This window comes from Chroicocephalus ridibundus, chromosome 4, assembly GCF_963924245.1.
Source record: "Chroicocephalus ridibundus chromosome 4, bChrRid1.1, whole genome shotgun sequence".
NCBI classification, from domain to species: domain Eukaryota; kingdom Metazoa; phylum Chordata; class Aves; order Charadriiformes; family Laridae; genus Chroicocephalus; species Chroicocephalus ridibundus.
Window position 1 is genome coordinate 72,785,843 of NC_086287.1, and position 13,691 is coordinate 72,799,533.

The following is a 13,691-nucleotide window of genomic DNA, read 5'->3' on the forward strand; positions in this document are numbered from 1 at the left end:
CGGTATGGAGTGGTCTCAGAGGCACAGCTCCTCCAGCAAATCCTCTGAGCCAGTGAAGGGAGAGAAATTGCTTCTCTGTTGTCCCTTTTGTCTTCTAAAGCCATCCAGCTCTGCTGGGAGAAGTGAGCAGAGGAAGGCAAGAGATCCATTTCATAACCTGCACCTTGCAATGAGTATCATCCTTACCTTTCCTTCCTGCATTTCCCAGGGCACACAGGCTAGAAGGAGAACTTTACAGCCACCTGGATTTGGCTGTAAAGTTCTCCTTCTAGCCTGTGTGCCCTGGGAAATGCAGGAATATCTGTTGCAAGACAATTCAGTCCAGACTGCGTCTTGAATTTAGCTACACCTCAAACCCCAGTTTTCTAGCTCAACGGATTTGAATTGGGATGTGGAGATCTTTGTCATCCAGTGTTTTCTGCCTGCCTTCCTTCCTTCCAGGAGGACAGTAAACACTCGCTCACTTGGTTTCTTGTTTTGTACTGCCACTTAGGTTTTCTAAAAAGTAGGATGTTTCTGGGGCTAAAGCATGAATCATGTTGTCCTAGGGATAAAACTCTGTCTGAAGTTGCTTCATGCAGAGATAAGCAGGGAAGATTGGTCTGGGACAGAAGAACAGTCCTGGCAAAAAAAAGCAATTGTAGGAAAGGGAAAGCAAGCAGATTTTGAAGGCTTTGTTGTTTATACTGTTCAAAACAGTCCCCACTAACTGGAAAATGCCTCAGTTTATCAGGTAACAAGCTTGGAGATGAAGGCTGCCATTGCCTGCTGGAAAACCTCCCTTGGATATCAATTTCAAAGGAGCTGGAGTAAGTGTTGCCTTGTACAAACCCAAATTGCCCTCTTCTCTTGAGCCTGGCAAGGACCATACAGAGGTGCTGAGCAGGGGGTCCCGGAGGCAAAGACCTCACCCAGACCAGTGCTACAGAAACAGCTCTGAGCACTCTTAAGGAAGGATGAGACTCAGCCCATGAGACTGTTTGGGCTGAAGTTGGTAACTTACTCAGAGCATCACACATGGAAACTGGTCTAAAAGCATCTGAAATGCTGAAGTGTCCTTTCATTAAAACCCCCTTCCTCGGGAGTAGTGGTCCAGTGCGTTTTCTACCATGCCACTTCTGAAGTGAAATGGGTTCACACGTGCAACGCACTGGTGGCCGCTTCCATTGGGACAATCCTGTGTGATGTCAGTCACCAGCTAATTGCCTTTTTTATCTTTCTTAGTCTCAGTCAAAACTGCCTCTCTGTCAATGGCATTTGCAGTCTGTTGAAGTCGGTAAATACCGTCCAGAAGATGCTGGAGGTGCAAGTCAGGTATGTAGGAGTTGAATCATTCCTGAGGTTAATCCCAATATACAAATCTGAGAGTTAGGTTCTGGGATTTTGTTGAGTCACCTGAGAAGTGGGGTGGGTGAAGAACATGGAATCCTGGAATTGTCTAGGTAGGAAGGGACCTTTAAGATCATCAGATCCAACCAGCAACCTAACACGGCCAAGTTCACCACTACCCCACATCCCTCAGCACCACGTCTGCCCGTCTTTTAAATACCTCCAGGGATGGTGACTCCACCACTGCCCTGGGCAGCCTGTTCCAGTGCTTGATAAGATAACTCTAACTCTTCTGTGAAGAAATATTCCCTAATATCCAATCTAAACCTCCCCTGGTGCAACTTGAGGCCATTTCCTCTTGTCCCATCGCCTGTTCCTTGGGAGAAGAGACTGACCCCCCCTGGCTACCCCCTCCTTTCAGGGAGTTGCAGAGAGCGAGAAGGTCTCCCCTCAGCCTCCTTTTCTCCAGGCTGAACACCCCCAGCTCCCTCAGCCGCTCCTCATGAGACTTGTGCTCCAGACCCCTCACCAGCTCCGTTGCCCCTTTCTGGACATGCTCCAGCCCCTCAGTGTCTTTCTTGTAACAAGGGATGTCCAAAAATGATTACTAACACTGACGCTTGGTAATACCTTGCTGTAAGTTGATTTTATCTGAGCCAGATATTTTGAGAAGGTGCAGATCTGTATGTGTTTTCATGCCTGGGGGCAGTTTTAGACTCTCCTGCTCTCTGCCCTGGGAAGTTTTGGAAAGAGAGTCTCTGTGGAGTATGAGAACTGGTGACATCTGAGTGGAGCTGGAAGTTCCCTTCCTATTATTTTTCCTTGGAAACCCCCTGGAGTTCAAGTGTAACAATTTTGTCTGCATTTTCTCTAATGGTTCAGAGAAACTGGGTCATCTGATATTGCACAGTTTGATCCAACTAGGATTTAAAACTAATGGGAGATTACTTTTTGGTCGCTTTGGGAGCGTTTTAAGTGATTGGTGTCACCAAACTGTTTTGCAGAGGAAAATCAAGCATTTGTAAAACAACAAGTCCTGTAAATAACCAAGATGTGACGTTGACTGATTCCTTCTCTTCTTCACAGCCTTTGTCGTCAGACTGCAGTCCTGAGGTTTACAGAAGACAGAGAGTTTGCATCCCTTCCTCCTAGGTAGAGTGTGTCTGCACAAGTGGTTCTTATATTCTGTTTAGATACCAAAGATAACACTTCATCTCAAGCAGTTCTTGCCCCTCCTCCCCTCTGAAGCTAAATATAGTACTTTCTCCTGGTTTTCTTAGCCACTTTGGAAGCTGCCCACTGCCTTCTGTAGTGTTTGAGGACATTTTATGTCTCTAGGTGACATTTCAACCCACAGCATCCTGAGCAAAGCAGGCTGTTTAACGACACTGTGCTCTCTGATAACAGTGAACAGTAAAAAAAACCAACAAGTAAGCCCCATGCCTCCAAACGGAATTCCAAAAAGATTCATGGATGCCTGCATGTTTAAAACCATCTAGTTCATTACACTGTGCATTCTGGATCATGTTATTCCTAAATCAAAAGAAATTTGGAGTTTTATTTTTCCCCTCAGAAAATTATCGTCAAACCAGCTTAATCCGAATGTTTTGTTTGAGAAATCGTTTCTGGTTGCTTCTAGAGCTGTAGGTTCCTTTCTTTATGCCCTTGTTCTCCACGGACTGAGCCCACTGTAAAATAGCGTTGCCCACAGCACGCCTGCATCTCCCCTCTTAGCCATGGAGGAACAGCAGGGCTGTCACGGGATGCAACCCAGTTGCTGTGGCTACGCTTGAAAGAGAGTGACAGCCGGAGACACATGATCTGTGACTCCTTTAAGGCACCAGGTGACATTTTAAACTCGGATATTTTGGGATTTGGATCTTCCATTTATTTATGAGTAGTCATTTTTTTGCAGAGACGTGGACTCTTTTCACAAAACGTGTTTAGACAAAAGCTGAGTTCTCCATCAAACTGTAGCTTAGATAAAGAATCTGTCTTTTCCTCTTCTCCCCGCTTGCCTGTGTGCAAGGTTAATCCCTGAAAGAAAGAAGAGCTTGCTATGGGCAAGACATGGGTGCAGGGTAGAGCCCAGGGACCTGCCAACTTGCTAAGTTTTGTTTTGTAATACTTGCTAAGTGTTTTACCCTTGTCTGGTTTTATGCTCACTTACTAGGGAAGAGCCTGTGTTCTCTACTGATGACCAACAATACGGAGAGGAAAACCAGACACCTACTGGCCCCCAAAAAATAAGGTACCATGGCAAATTTTAATTGTATTTCCTGCATATACTGTCTCTGGATCCTATGGCTGACCTAACCTGCATCTCCAAGTTTGAATGGTGAATCACAAGAGAGCTGCTAAAGGCCCCTTCAGTCAGACATTTGTCACTGCTCACATTCCCAGCTTGCAGCACTAGAAGCTCAGTGGATAGTGTCTGTGGTCTTCTCCAGGTGTCCAAATAGATCGTGTGTTGTGTCTCAACCACAGAACATGGTGATTGTGCGGTTACTGCATCAGCTCCCATGTGTGAGCTGCGGGAGCTGGTGGTGACAGAGCTTGTGATGTTCTTTACTGATTTGGAGAAGTGCATCCTAAGCTGGACCTGTGTTTGGATCGTGCACTGACTCCAGCACAGAGTGCACCTGTCCGTTTTGCAGGCTGCAGCGAGGAAGGACGAAGTTGCGCCTAAAGCCTTCTCACCAGGACCTTGTCGTGCCACACGTTTTCTTTACCTTGTCTTGTTATTCTCTGTTCGCAGACAAAAGCCGAAAGTACAGATTATCCGTTGTTACAGACCAAAGAAAAGCAAGATATTTCAAGGGGATTTTTTATTTCATTATTATCTCCTTGTTTATTCTCTAATTTTCTGAAGGAGTGAAGTTTACAATCTTGTTTGCAGTCCTGCAGACCTGGACTATTGCTTTCTCTTTCCCCCTAGACTGACAGACAGTCCTTTTCAAGCCAGTGACCTGGAGAAGCTGTGTGCAGTCCTGAAGGAGTGTCGCAGCATCTCTGAGCTGGAGTGAGTCCTTCTTAACTCTTACAGTCTTTATGTGCAGTTGTGTGGGATATTGAGGAAACGACACCTTTTTTTGTGTGTGGTATGGAGAATGTGGTAGAGACATAGCCTTATGAAAGGCATGGCTTTTCCTGGGCTAATTTCCTTTGCCAATTCTCTTAGGGCAAAGGTTGCAGGATATAAATCTAGAAAGGGGCTGTTTGATCACTTAGCCTGGCTTCAGGTATTACGAAAGCTGTAAAACCTTGTCCTGTCATTTTTGCCTTTGGGCCATTTGAGAGCAGAGCTGCAGAGCATGAAGAGTCCCACCTAAAACGAAGGTGGTAGCCTGTGTTTTTGCTGGTGATCCCACGCATGGTGTGCAAGGACCTTCAGCACCAAAGTACTTTCTTCTGTTAGCGCTGTGTGTGGGGAGTCATCCTGTTTGCTAACGCCAAAAGATGTGCAGACCCAGCCCTGGTGGGAAGGCTAGCCAGCACACACGCTCATGTCTAGGTTTTGAGGACGGAACAAGGACCAGCACAGGCATGTAGTCTACTTACCACCACCCAAGGGCTGGCCATTCTCTTAGGCCTGGCAGCCTGTGGAAGAGATTTTTAGCCTTTGCTCTTCTTAAGCAATCACGTCCCTTCATCTCACGTGATCCATAGCCCACTGTAATCCTCAGGCTCTAATATCAGAGCCTAATATCCTTCTCCAGGACTAACCTGTCGCTCCTCTTTTGGCCCTGACCAGGTTGATAATTTCTCAGAGCTGTGGACTTCTGGTCCCTGGTAACTGCATTAAAAAGCACTGTCAGTCCAGAGGCGTCACTGGGTGGACGTGAGAAAAGGATGAGCCCTGAGCTAGGTTTTTGGCTGTGTTGTGTTGGCTACTTCCAGTCTCTGGTTTCCCTGGAGGCTTTAGTCATCAGCGGAGAGAGGCAGTGCATGTGTTGTTTTGATTAGGGTGCCCATGTTCTGCTTTCAGAGCTCTTGTTATTAACAGCTGATTGTGTCTATTGGGGTTTTTTTTCCATGAAAATGAAATGCCTTTCTTTAAATCCTAGCCTATCAAATAATTATCTGAGAGACGAGGGACTTTTGCAGCTGTTTCAGTTCCTCCCGAATTTGAAAATGTTAAGATCTCTCAAGTGAGTAGCTTCTGTTTCTAACTCATGGGTGGGTTTTTGTGTGTGTTGTGGAAGCCCAGTCCACATTTGGGAAGTGCTCTTCAGGATGAAGTGCGGTTATATACTGTGTCTTTTGAGGGTAGATCCACTGTGCTGTCTGGTCTGTCTCCACCTCTAGTCCAGAACAGATTGACTCCACTTGAAGCTTTATTGAGCTCGGTGCCCGAGAGGTGGTGTACTCCGTCCTCCATGAAGGAGACAGGTGGTCTCCATGAAGATGCAGGTGTGGCACCTGGTTTCTAAAACAGGACACTTTCTAAAACAGGCCAACAGAGATCTTTAGCAGGCCACTGAATTTTTGTTCTTCCAGTTCCTCACCAGGAGGGAGGGCAGTCCTTCCTCTCCTGAGGGCACCTTTGGAAGGTAAATGCTGGGGAGCTCCAGTTTCAACAGTGAAGCCTGAATTCAGCTGCAGTGATGGCTTATGTTTGTCTGGGTATTTTACCTGGCACTCCCATTGCAAGTGCATTGTACAGGACTGTGGCTTAAGGAGTACAGCACTATTTTGCTTTATTGAAAGAGGTATTTATTGTTCCTGTTCGGTTAATTGAACTGTTCTCAAGCCAAGACTGTTGCAATTACCAACAGCCTGCAGCTTCTCTTCACATCAGTGCAATAAAACACCCCGCTGTTATCCGGGTTTTTTTCCCCAGCATCAAGCACACTGCCCATGGTCACACTAGACATTGTGATAGACCTATTAGACCTGAGCATGATCTTAATTAGTATGGGTTTTGTACTGCCACAACTGCGCTTACAGCCAAAGAGTTTTTGCCTCGCATTGGTGTTTTGAAATACAAGGAGTTCCATTTGATCATAAGAAAAAACTTGTGTGGTGAGGATGATCCATCACTAGAACAGATTGTCCAGCGAGATTTTGGAATCTCCATCTTTGGAGATGTTAAAAACCCATCTGGACAATGTCCTGAGCAGTCTGCTCTAGTCTAACCCACCTCTGAGCAGGAGAGTTTGACTAGATTATCTCCAGAGATTCATTCCAGCCTCAATTATTCTGTGATTCTCTGAACTCTAAAAGCGAAGGACAAATTTAAAAAAATACCGGAGCGAGTTGTGTTTGCAGAACTGTAGTTGGAAACACAGGCAGAAAGTGGCAAAGAAGCAGTCTCTGAGAGTGTTGGACAAGGATTGCTATTAGTGGGTGACGTGACACAGTGTAAATTGCTAGTAGTTTTGCTTGCAGCAGCTGATTTAATTTCTTCTTCCTGTAGGCTTAATGACAACCAGATCTCCCTGAACTCTGTGTTTTTCTTAGCTCAGTCCTTGTCTACACTGGAACGCATTAAAACAATGAACCTCAGGTACGGCCAGGAGTACTTTTCCTATTTTTTTGCTATTTAGGACCTCAAGCTGTGGTACAGGAGCATGTATCTTCAACTTCTGTCCTAATTATATTCTTTTCTGGTTACAGCTTAGGACACACACAGGTGGTTCATCTAACCTTTTGGGAAAGAATAAGGTAAAATCATGCCCATTCATCTGTCTAAGCCTTTCAGACTCCTCCTTGAGACATCTTGTAGAGATGGCGATATGTGAGTCCCTGGGGTGTGCCAATTATAGAGCTGTTTGGCTCCAAACTCCGGGCAGGGTGGTGGAAGCAGGGTGAGCCGTTTCATGGCTGATTGACAGTGGCTTGAGGCTATGGAGCAGATGGCAGGTATGGAATCTGTTGGGCCAGGGCAGAGCAAATGCACAAAATGCTGAGTGGCTGCAGAACTCTCTGGTGGCTGGAAGAGGGATGACAAGGCCCTTTTTTTTACGGGGATGATATGAACCTAATTCTGGCAGGTGGTGGAAAAAGGCAGACTGGAGCATGAGGCCACTGCCACCACCTCGTCCTCTTCCCCAGCTGCAGCGTGGGGAGTCAGCTGCAAGGGGCAATAACATCAGCGCAACTCATGGGGTAAACCTTCTTTCCCTAGGGTCAGAAGTACCAGCAGATGGAGAAGTAGTTTCCTGGCGCATCCCAAGCATGAAGCAAAAGGACGGTGCTTTCGGTATGCCAGCCCCAGCTTCCTTTTGTCACCCAGGAGCGTAAGGAGGGGGGATGGCTGTGGGGGTCTGTATCTGTAGCGTAAGGTGAGGAACAGACCCGTCTCCTGTGCCCTGACCGCCTTTGGGGCCAGGCTCAGCTCTCTTGGAAAGCAGCTGTTTCTTTCCTCTGCTTATATCCTCTCCTGACTGATTCAACATGAGGCATCTCTGGAAAAGGTCTGTCCCTAATATGTCTCTCTGGTGGCTGGGTGAATAATACACCCTCTTTGGATAGACTTGGGATGTTCACTGCTACAGGCCTATATGGGAAAACAAATAGTGCATCTTTTGCTTGGCTGGACTCAAGAGGATTGTCTTACCTTCCTGCAGAGGAAGCTTCTACCCATAAATAATGAGATACAGATCTGGCTGGCTACTACGTTTGTCCCATGGAGACCTGCCAGTTTGTCACCCCGGAAGGTTTCTGTGATTTCCTTCTTGGAGAAGGACATAGGTGGCACCATTCCTAGCCTTGCTCTGGGAGAGCTGAGACAGTGCTGAGCAGGGAAAGATGCTGTCCAGTCTCCTGAGACAAGTTAAGTACCCATGATGTGGCTCTAGTGAGGCAACGCCCAAAGTAACATGGTATTTTGGTGGACTGGCTCTCTTGAATCAGCTCAGAGCTGGTGAAATCCTCTGGTTGTTACAGGTTTGGACTTCTCAGCCCTAGATTGTGGCTAGCAAAATATGCATAGTGGAAATGAGAGGCTTGCTATGCGTCTTGTCCTAAGATGTAAGGCTCTGGGATATGAAGAGAGCGTTGCCATACTGTGGTCATGGGAAACGTTAAGCTCCTGTGTGCTTTGTTTGCTTCAGTCTCAGCGACTGCACAGTGGATCCTGAGGATGTGACCAGGCTGTGCCAGATACTGACTCAATGTCCCCAGCTGACAGAAATTGAGTAAGTGTCGTGCACGGGGCAACCCTGCCTTGTCTGTCTGTCTGTCTCCCCAGCCGGCAGAGAAAGAGTTGGTGTTCAGGTTAGCAGTTAGTGTAAATTGTCTCTCTCACAAAACCCCCACAAAACTTCACTCAGATGCTTAGATACACCCACACCTTCCACTGACCCCTCTGCTTCAGAGTTTGCCTCTCCTAAGTCTGCCATGTCTGTGTGTAAACACCCCAGAACATGCGTGTGTTCTCATAGTCTTCCTCAGTCGTATGGCTGTACACAAAGCATTTTCATCTACTCCCGCAGACCCTGCCTCGCAGTATAGCCAGAGCAAGAGCACCTGGCCCACTGAGCCGTAAACCAAACTCCTGAAGAGCTGCTCACTCCAGACAGGAGCTGGGCCCTAAGAAATTTATAAGAATTCTGCTTGCAACAGAAATGGAGTAATGATAAATAAAAATAACATAATATCTGTATTGCATGCAGGAAATACATCAGTTGCATCATTTTATAAACTTGCGGTAATGGAAAACTAAGACTCTTACAACTGGAATGTTAATTGGCTATAGGATGTAGAAAAACACTTATAGGGGTCAGGACTAAATCTCACCCAATTTTCAGGGTATTTCTGGACATGTCCTTTTTCAGAACTTACCTGTAACACCCCCGTGCACGTGTGTGTGTGCACGTCCATGTAGATTTTATAGAAATACTTGCAGATTGTCCTAGTTTCTCTTGGAATTTGTTTCCTTCTGTGTTTTACAGTCTGTCTGGAAATTCCTTGAGTGACCAGAGCATTGAGAGATTGCTGAGATTCCTGCCGCACCTCTGTCATCTGACACTACTGAGGTAATGTTTGGGGTCCCTGCTTTGATTGCTGCCACCAAACATGGATTTGGAAAGTGCAAATACCACAGGATACCTTAGGAGCATTAATCAGTAATTGTAGATTAACTAGCTAGGCAAGAAAAATGCAGAAACTCTCTCATACCCAATCCTGTCTTGTTTCTAGAACCAAAGCAGCACTGAACCTTTTTTCTTTAATGAAAAAGTACGGGAGGAGAAATACCCACCCGAGGCACAGCATCCCAGATAATCCTCACTTAGCAGGTCCCATGGAACATGACTTCCTGCATCCATAACAGACGTAGGACTTGTTGGTTGACACGTGGTGACAGCACACCACCTGTTCCTGTGGTCAATATCTCATAGCTCTGCCCCTTGCAGGGATCATGCCATCCTGCCACACTTGACACCAGAAGTGTTTCCTGGCAGCACATCAGCCATTTAGGCTGAGAATTGAGGCTGTAGAGGTGCCGTCAGGGGTTAGGGCGCTTCCACCATGTGGACAAAAAGCCCAGAAGGAGCTCGGCCATATTTTGCAAGATGTTGTAAGATGGAGGAGCTGCAGTGTCTCAAGAGACTGAATTTGCTCACTCAGGAGGTTGCTTCCAGTCTGAGGTGTCTCTGGTCCAGTAGCCCCGGAGAAGAGTTGTTCAGTGTAAACCCTTGGTCTGTACTCCCTTTTTAGTCAAAGGAGACCAGGGGAGATTCTCCTTTAGTTAAAGGAACGCTGGGTGTCAATACTCAAAACTTTACATCCTTATTTACTGATCTTGAGTTAAATGGGGCAGATCCAACCTTTTGCATCTCAAAGTAAACAATGGGAATATTGGGCCATGTGTATTGGAACCTTTCTTCTTGGGAGACGATTTCATTGTTCTTTTTTTTTCTCCTCCTTTTCAGTATTAGGAACAACAAACTTTCCCCGTGTTGCACTGTCTTACTTATCAACTCCATCAATCTCTGTGAGCGGATCAGGCTGGTAGAAGTCCGGTAAGACATGCAGAATGTTTGGAGCCCAGCATCTCAGCTTTAAAAGGACTACAAAACTTGTCATTTTTGAAGTGCATTGCTGAAGGGCTGTCTTTTGTGTTCGCTTCAGGTCAAGTGAAAATGCTTTTTTGCATTTAGGAGCAAGCACGCGAAGCCAAAAGACGTCTTGCAGGTACTGGCATACGACACTTAATTATAATTCACTTGTTTTCATTAGGTTTGAAACACTAGTGCAGGTAGCCAAATCCCCTTTTGTACTAAGAACTCATGGGCTGGTAGTCAAAGAGCTTGGGCTAGTAGCTGTCCTAAGTGCAGCTCAGTACCATTTGAGATACACTGTGATGGCAGAGTCCTGTGCCTTTCTGGGCCACTGGCCTACCCACGGTCATCTTGTGTGGCACCAAATTCTGCTGCACAAGCAGCTGAATTGAGCCCTAGCCAACGCGTTTTTGAATTGTGCACCTCAAATTCTGTGCGGTGATCTCCATATGAGCATCAGTGCATTGTGTATGTCACGTGTGTCCGCAGCCTCTCTGGGACCGGTCGTTGCTGGGTGTAAAGAAAACTGTAACACGCCTCCAGTTAGGCACTGAGGAGATAACAGAAAATGTGAAAAGATCTGTTTCCCACTTAAAATGTGGGCTTTGTCGTTACTAACCTCAGGGAGGTGTTATGAGAAGTATCAAACACCGTCACAGCTAAGGGCCTTCATCTCAGGGAATGTTGCACAGAGACTGGTGTCAAAATGCGCCTGCTGATGGGCAGCTCTCCCTGAGCTGGCTGACCTTGCTTGCTGGCCATGTTTTAACTCTCTTGCTGTCTCATCTGCAGGCTGATGGACTGTGCCATTGGTCAGGGGCAGACAGATGAGCTCTGCAGAGTCCTGGAGCAGCGTGGGTGGCCGGCAGAAGTGGAGTAAGCGGGGCTTGGGTTGTTGAACAGGAGTCACTGAGGGAGCGCTGGGTTGGCGTGGTTTGGCATTGCCTGGGGTTTCCCAGCCTGTCTGTGTGCGTATGCGTGCTCGTTCGGACTATTTAGAAAAAAAAGTGATTAGAATCATAGAATCATTTAGGTTGGAGAAGACCCTTGGGATCATCGAGTCTAACCATCAACTCCACTCTACAAAGTTCTCCCTTAGACCATATCCCTTAATCATAAAGCTCTGTTATGTATATATCTTAAGAGTGCTTGAGCTGGTGGGAAAAATTCCTTGGGATTTTTACGCTGTGGCTGTTCTGAGATGTTTGTCGCTTGATCTGAGCCCTGCTCTGAGATTGTGTTCGGAGCTCTTCGTCTGAGCCTGCTCTGGAGCTTATGCATGCGGTAGATTTGTAGGGCAGCAGTTTGTTTTAGATAGACCTTTAATGGCAGAGCTGGGATTTAAGTCCAGGGAGTTTGGCTTTTTCCTTCAAAGCTTCTCAGAGGAGCATTGCTGCTGAAAAGGCTGAGTTTTGGTAGGCCACCTTGTTCTTCTGCCTTTCAGTCTCTCCAGGAATCAGCTAGGAGATGAAGGCCTGAGGTGCCTCTTGGACCACTTGCATCGAGTGCCTGTTACCTGTTCCCTCAAGTAAGAAAACACACCGTGAATGTGAGGTACCCCAGCAGAAAGGTGTTCACGCAGTCCCTCCTGAAATCATGCTCCTTGCCCACTCCTGCCTTAGGAGGTAAGGTCTGAGTGAGCCGTGAGCACAACTCAAGACCTCCAGGCCAGGGTGACTCAAAGTCTCATCCAAAACCTGCTGAAGTAAGTAAAAGTCTATTAGCATCAGCAGGAGATAACAAGGCCCAGAGCAGCGTGACAGAAGTTGACCCAGTCCCCTGAGTTTTCAGTTCATCGCTTTTCCCTGTACGTTGTCCTCTTTAAATAACTCAAGGCCCACAGGTGCTATGAGCTTAGCTGTGCCCTACACCAGCTCTCCTCTCCCCTTTCTGGTGGGGAAACAGCTCTCCAGCAGTCGTCTGCCTCTGTAGTGCAAAGAGGCAAGCTAGAAGTTGGCTGTGTCACCCAAGTCGTCAGTGCTGTGTCCTGGAGCGGTTTGGTGCATTTAGCCCAGCCCAAAGGGGCCCAGCACCCCACAAACTGTTCTGCCTTCGGTGGCAATTTGAGTCTTGCGTCTGTGGCTGAGGAGCCTGGGGACAACACCTGAAAAACCTTCCTTCTCTTCTGTGCAGTCTCAGCTGTAATAGGATTTCTCAGGATGGAGTTCTGCATCTCATAAATGCCTTTGCCACATCTGGAAATACTACTGAAGTTCAAGTCAGGTATGTGTTTCTCCTGACTAATTCCTGACTTTCCCTGCACGTTTTCCTCTTAACGATGCTGAAGGTTGTGCTCTTCAGCTAATACTGAGGGCCGCGTTTTCAACTACCTTTATGTATAAGTGCATGCAAAGCTTTTGTTTATGTCCGTTTCTACTGGCCAAACATAGCTGCCAAGGAGGAAGCTAGCAGAACAGTTGTCCCACAGGGCCCAGTCATTTTTGTGTATAAAGACACAGGTATTCAGCTGTACTAATTGTTGTCATATATGTATCTGTAAATGAACGTCTTTAGTGCAGGAGTCATCATTTGCTCTCTAAAAATGCTGTTCCTAACTCCCTTCAGCGTTTCGAGGTTTCAGAGTGAGTCTGTTGAAAGCGACTTCCAATGTTCTTTACTTGGGTTTGCGTCTTTATCTCTTTTCCTCTCTGGCAAAAATAGCCCATGGGTTCTGGGCTTGTTGCACTGGCATCAACTGCTTTTTCTCATGGATTCAAGTCACAAGGCTGGGCCGTGCTGCGGATCTGCCCTTATCAACGTTTATGTTCACGTGGAGTAGCTGGTCTGTCGTGAACCAAATTTAACCAGGGTCACTTCCATTCATTCCTGCAGTTAAATGTGAATCTTTTGGCAGGGCTGTGTTAAAGCAGATCAGTCTCCTCTTTTAGCCCTCCCCAGAGTTTGGCAGGGTGTGCAGGGCCAGGAGGAGGCAGGCAGAAGCAGGGCAGGATTGTTTCTCCAGCCACCAGTGCTGTCCTATGACAATTTAACATTAGTGAAACCTTATTGAAGCATTTCCCTGGGCTGATTTATCGTAGGGAAAGGTGAGCTGGGCCAGGTACCTCTGTCACTCCTGTGCTGTGTTGCTTTGTGCAGTTTGATGTATTGTTAAATTCTGACTGCTGGGAAAAGCAGTCATTTTCCCTTCAAATCTTACACTCACATGTCTTCTGTGCAGTTTGTGCTCCAAAGCAACTTTAATCATCAAGTTGACAAGCAGAGGTGACCCAAGAAAGATTCTGAGGTAACGGTACAAACATTTTTTTTTGTGATTCCTTTGGCAAAGGTGGGATCCTTTTTCTAGGGACAAGGCAGACAAAACCTCTTGTTCTCCCTAGCTCCTGGTAGAGTGAT

General features: G+C 46.7%; 2 protein-coding genes across 3 annotated transcripts in view; one reads left to right on the forward strand and one right to left on the reverse strand.

Moving 5' to 3' along the window:
• Window positions 1-13,691, reverse strand: part of POLR2C (RNA polymerase II subunit C) — a 241,815-nt gene that overhangs the window by 133,035 nt on the left and 95,089 nt on the right. The window lies entirely within an intron of this gene.
• Window positions 1-13,691, forward strand: part of NLRC5 (NLR family CARD domain containing 5) — a 48,489-nt gene that overhangs the window by 18,530 nt on the left and 16,268 nt on the right. Inside the window, exons 13-29 of one of the 2 annotated variants that reach the window (XM_063333996.1) lie at window positions 726-809; window positions 1,225-1,314; window positions 2,416-2,481; window positions 3,503-3,580; window positions 4,268-4,351; window positions 5,397-5,480; window positions 6,749-6,838; window positions 6,949-6,996; window positions 7,460-7,534; window positions 8,388-8,471; window positions 9,228-9,311; window positions 10,209-10,298; window positions 10,408-10,470; window positions 11,130-11,213; window positions 11,782-11,865; window positions 12,471-12,560; window positions 13,516-13,581. In XM_063333996.1, the coding sequence (XP_063190066.1) occupies window positions 726-809; window positions 1,225-1,314; window positions 2,416-2,481; window positions 3,503-3,580; window positions 4,268-4,351; window positions 5,397-5,480; window positions 6,749-6,838; window positions 6,949-6,996; window positions 7,460-7,534; window positions 8,388-8,471; window positions 9,228-9,311; window positions 10,209-10,298; window positions 10,408-10,470; window positions 11,130-11,213; window positions 11,782-11,865; window positions 12,471-12,560; window positions 13,516-13,581 (1,344 nt within the window). Of the gene's footprint in view, window positions 1-725; window positions 810-1,224; window positions 1,315-2,415; window positions 2,482-3,502; window positions 3,581-4,228; window positions 4,352-5,396; window positions 5,481-6,748; window positions 6,839-6,948; window positions 6,997-7,459; window positions 7,535-8,387; window positions 8,472-9,227; window positions 9,312-10,208; window positions 10,299-10,407; window positions 10,471-11,129; window positions 11,214-11,781; window positions 11,866-12,470; window positions 12,561-13,515; window positions 13,582-13,691 lie in introns of both variants that reach the window. The other variant, XM_063333997.1, reaches the window with a different exon arrangement.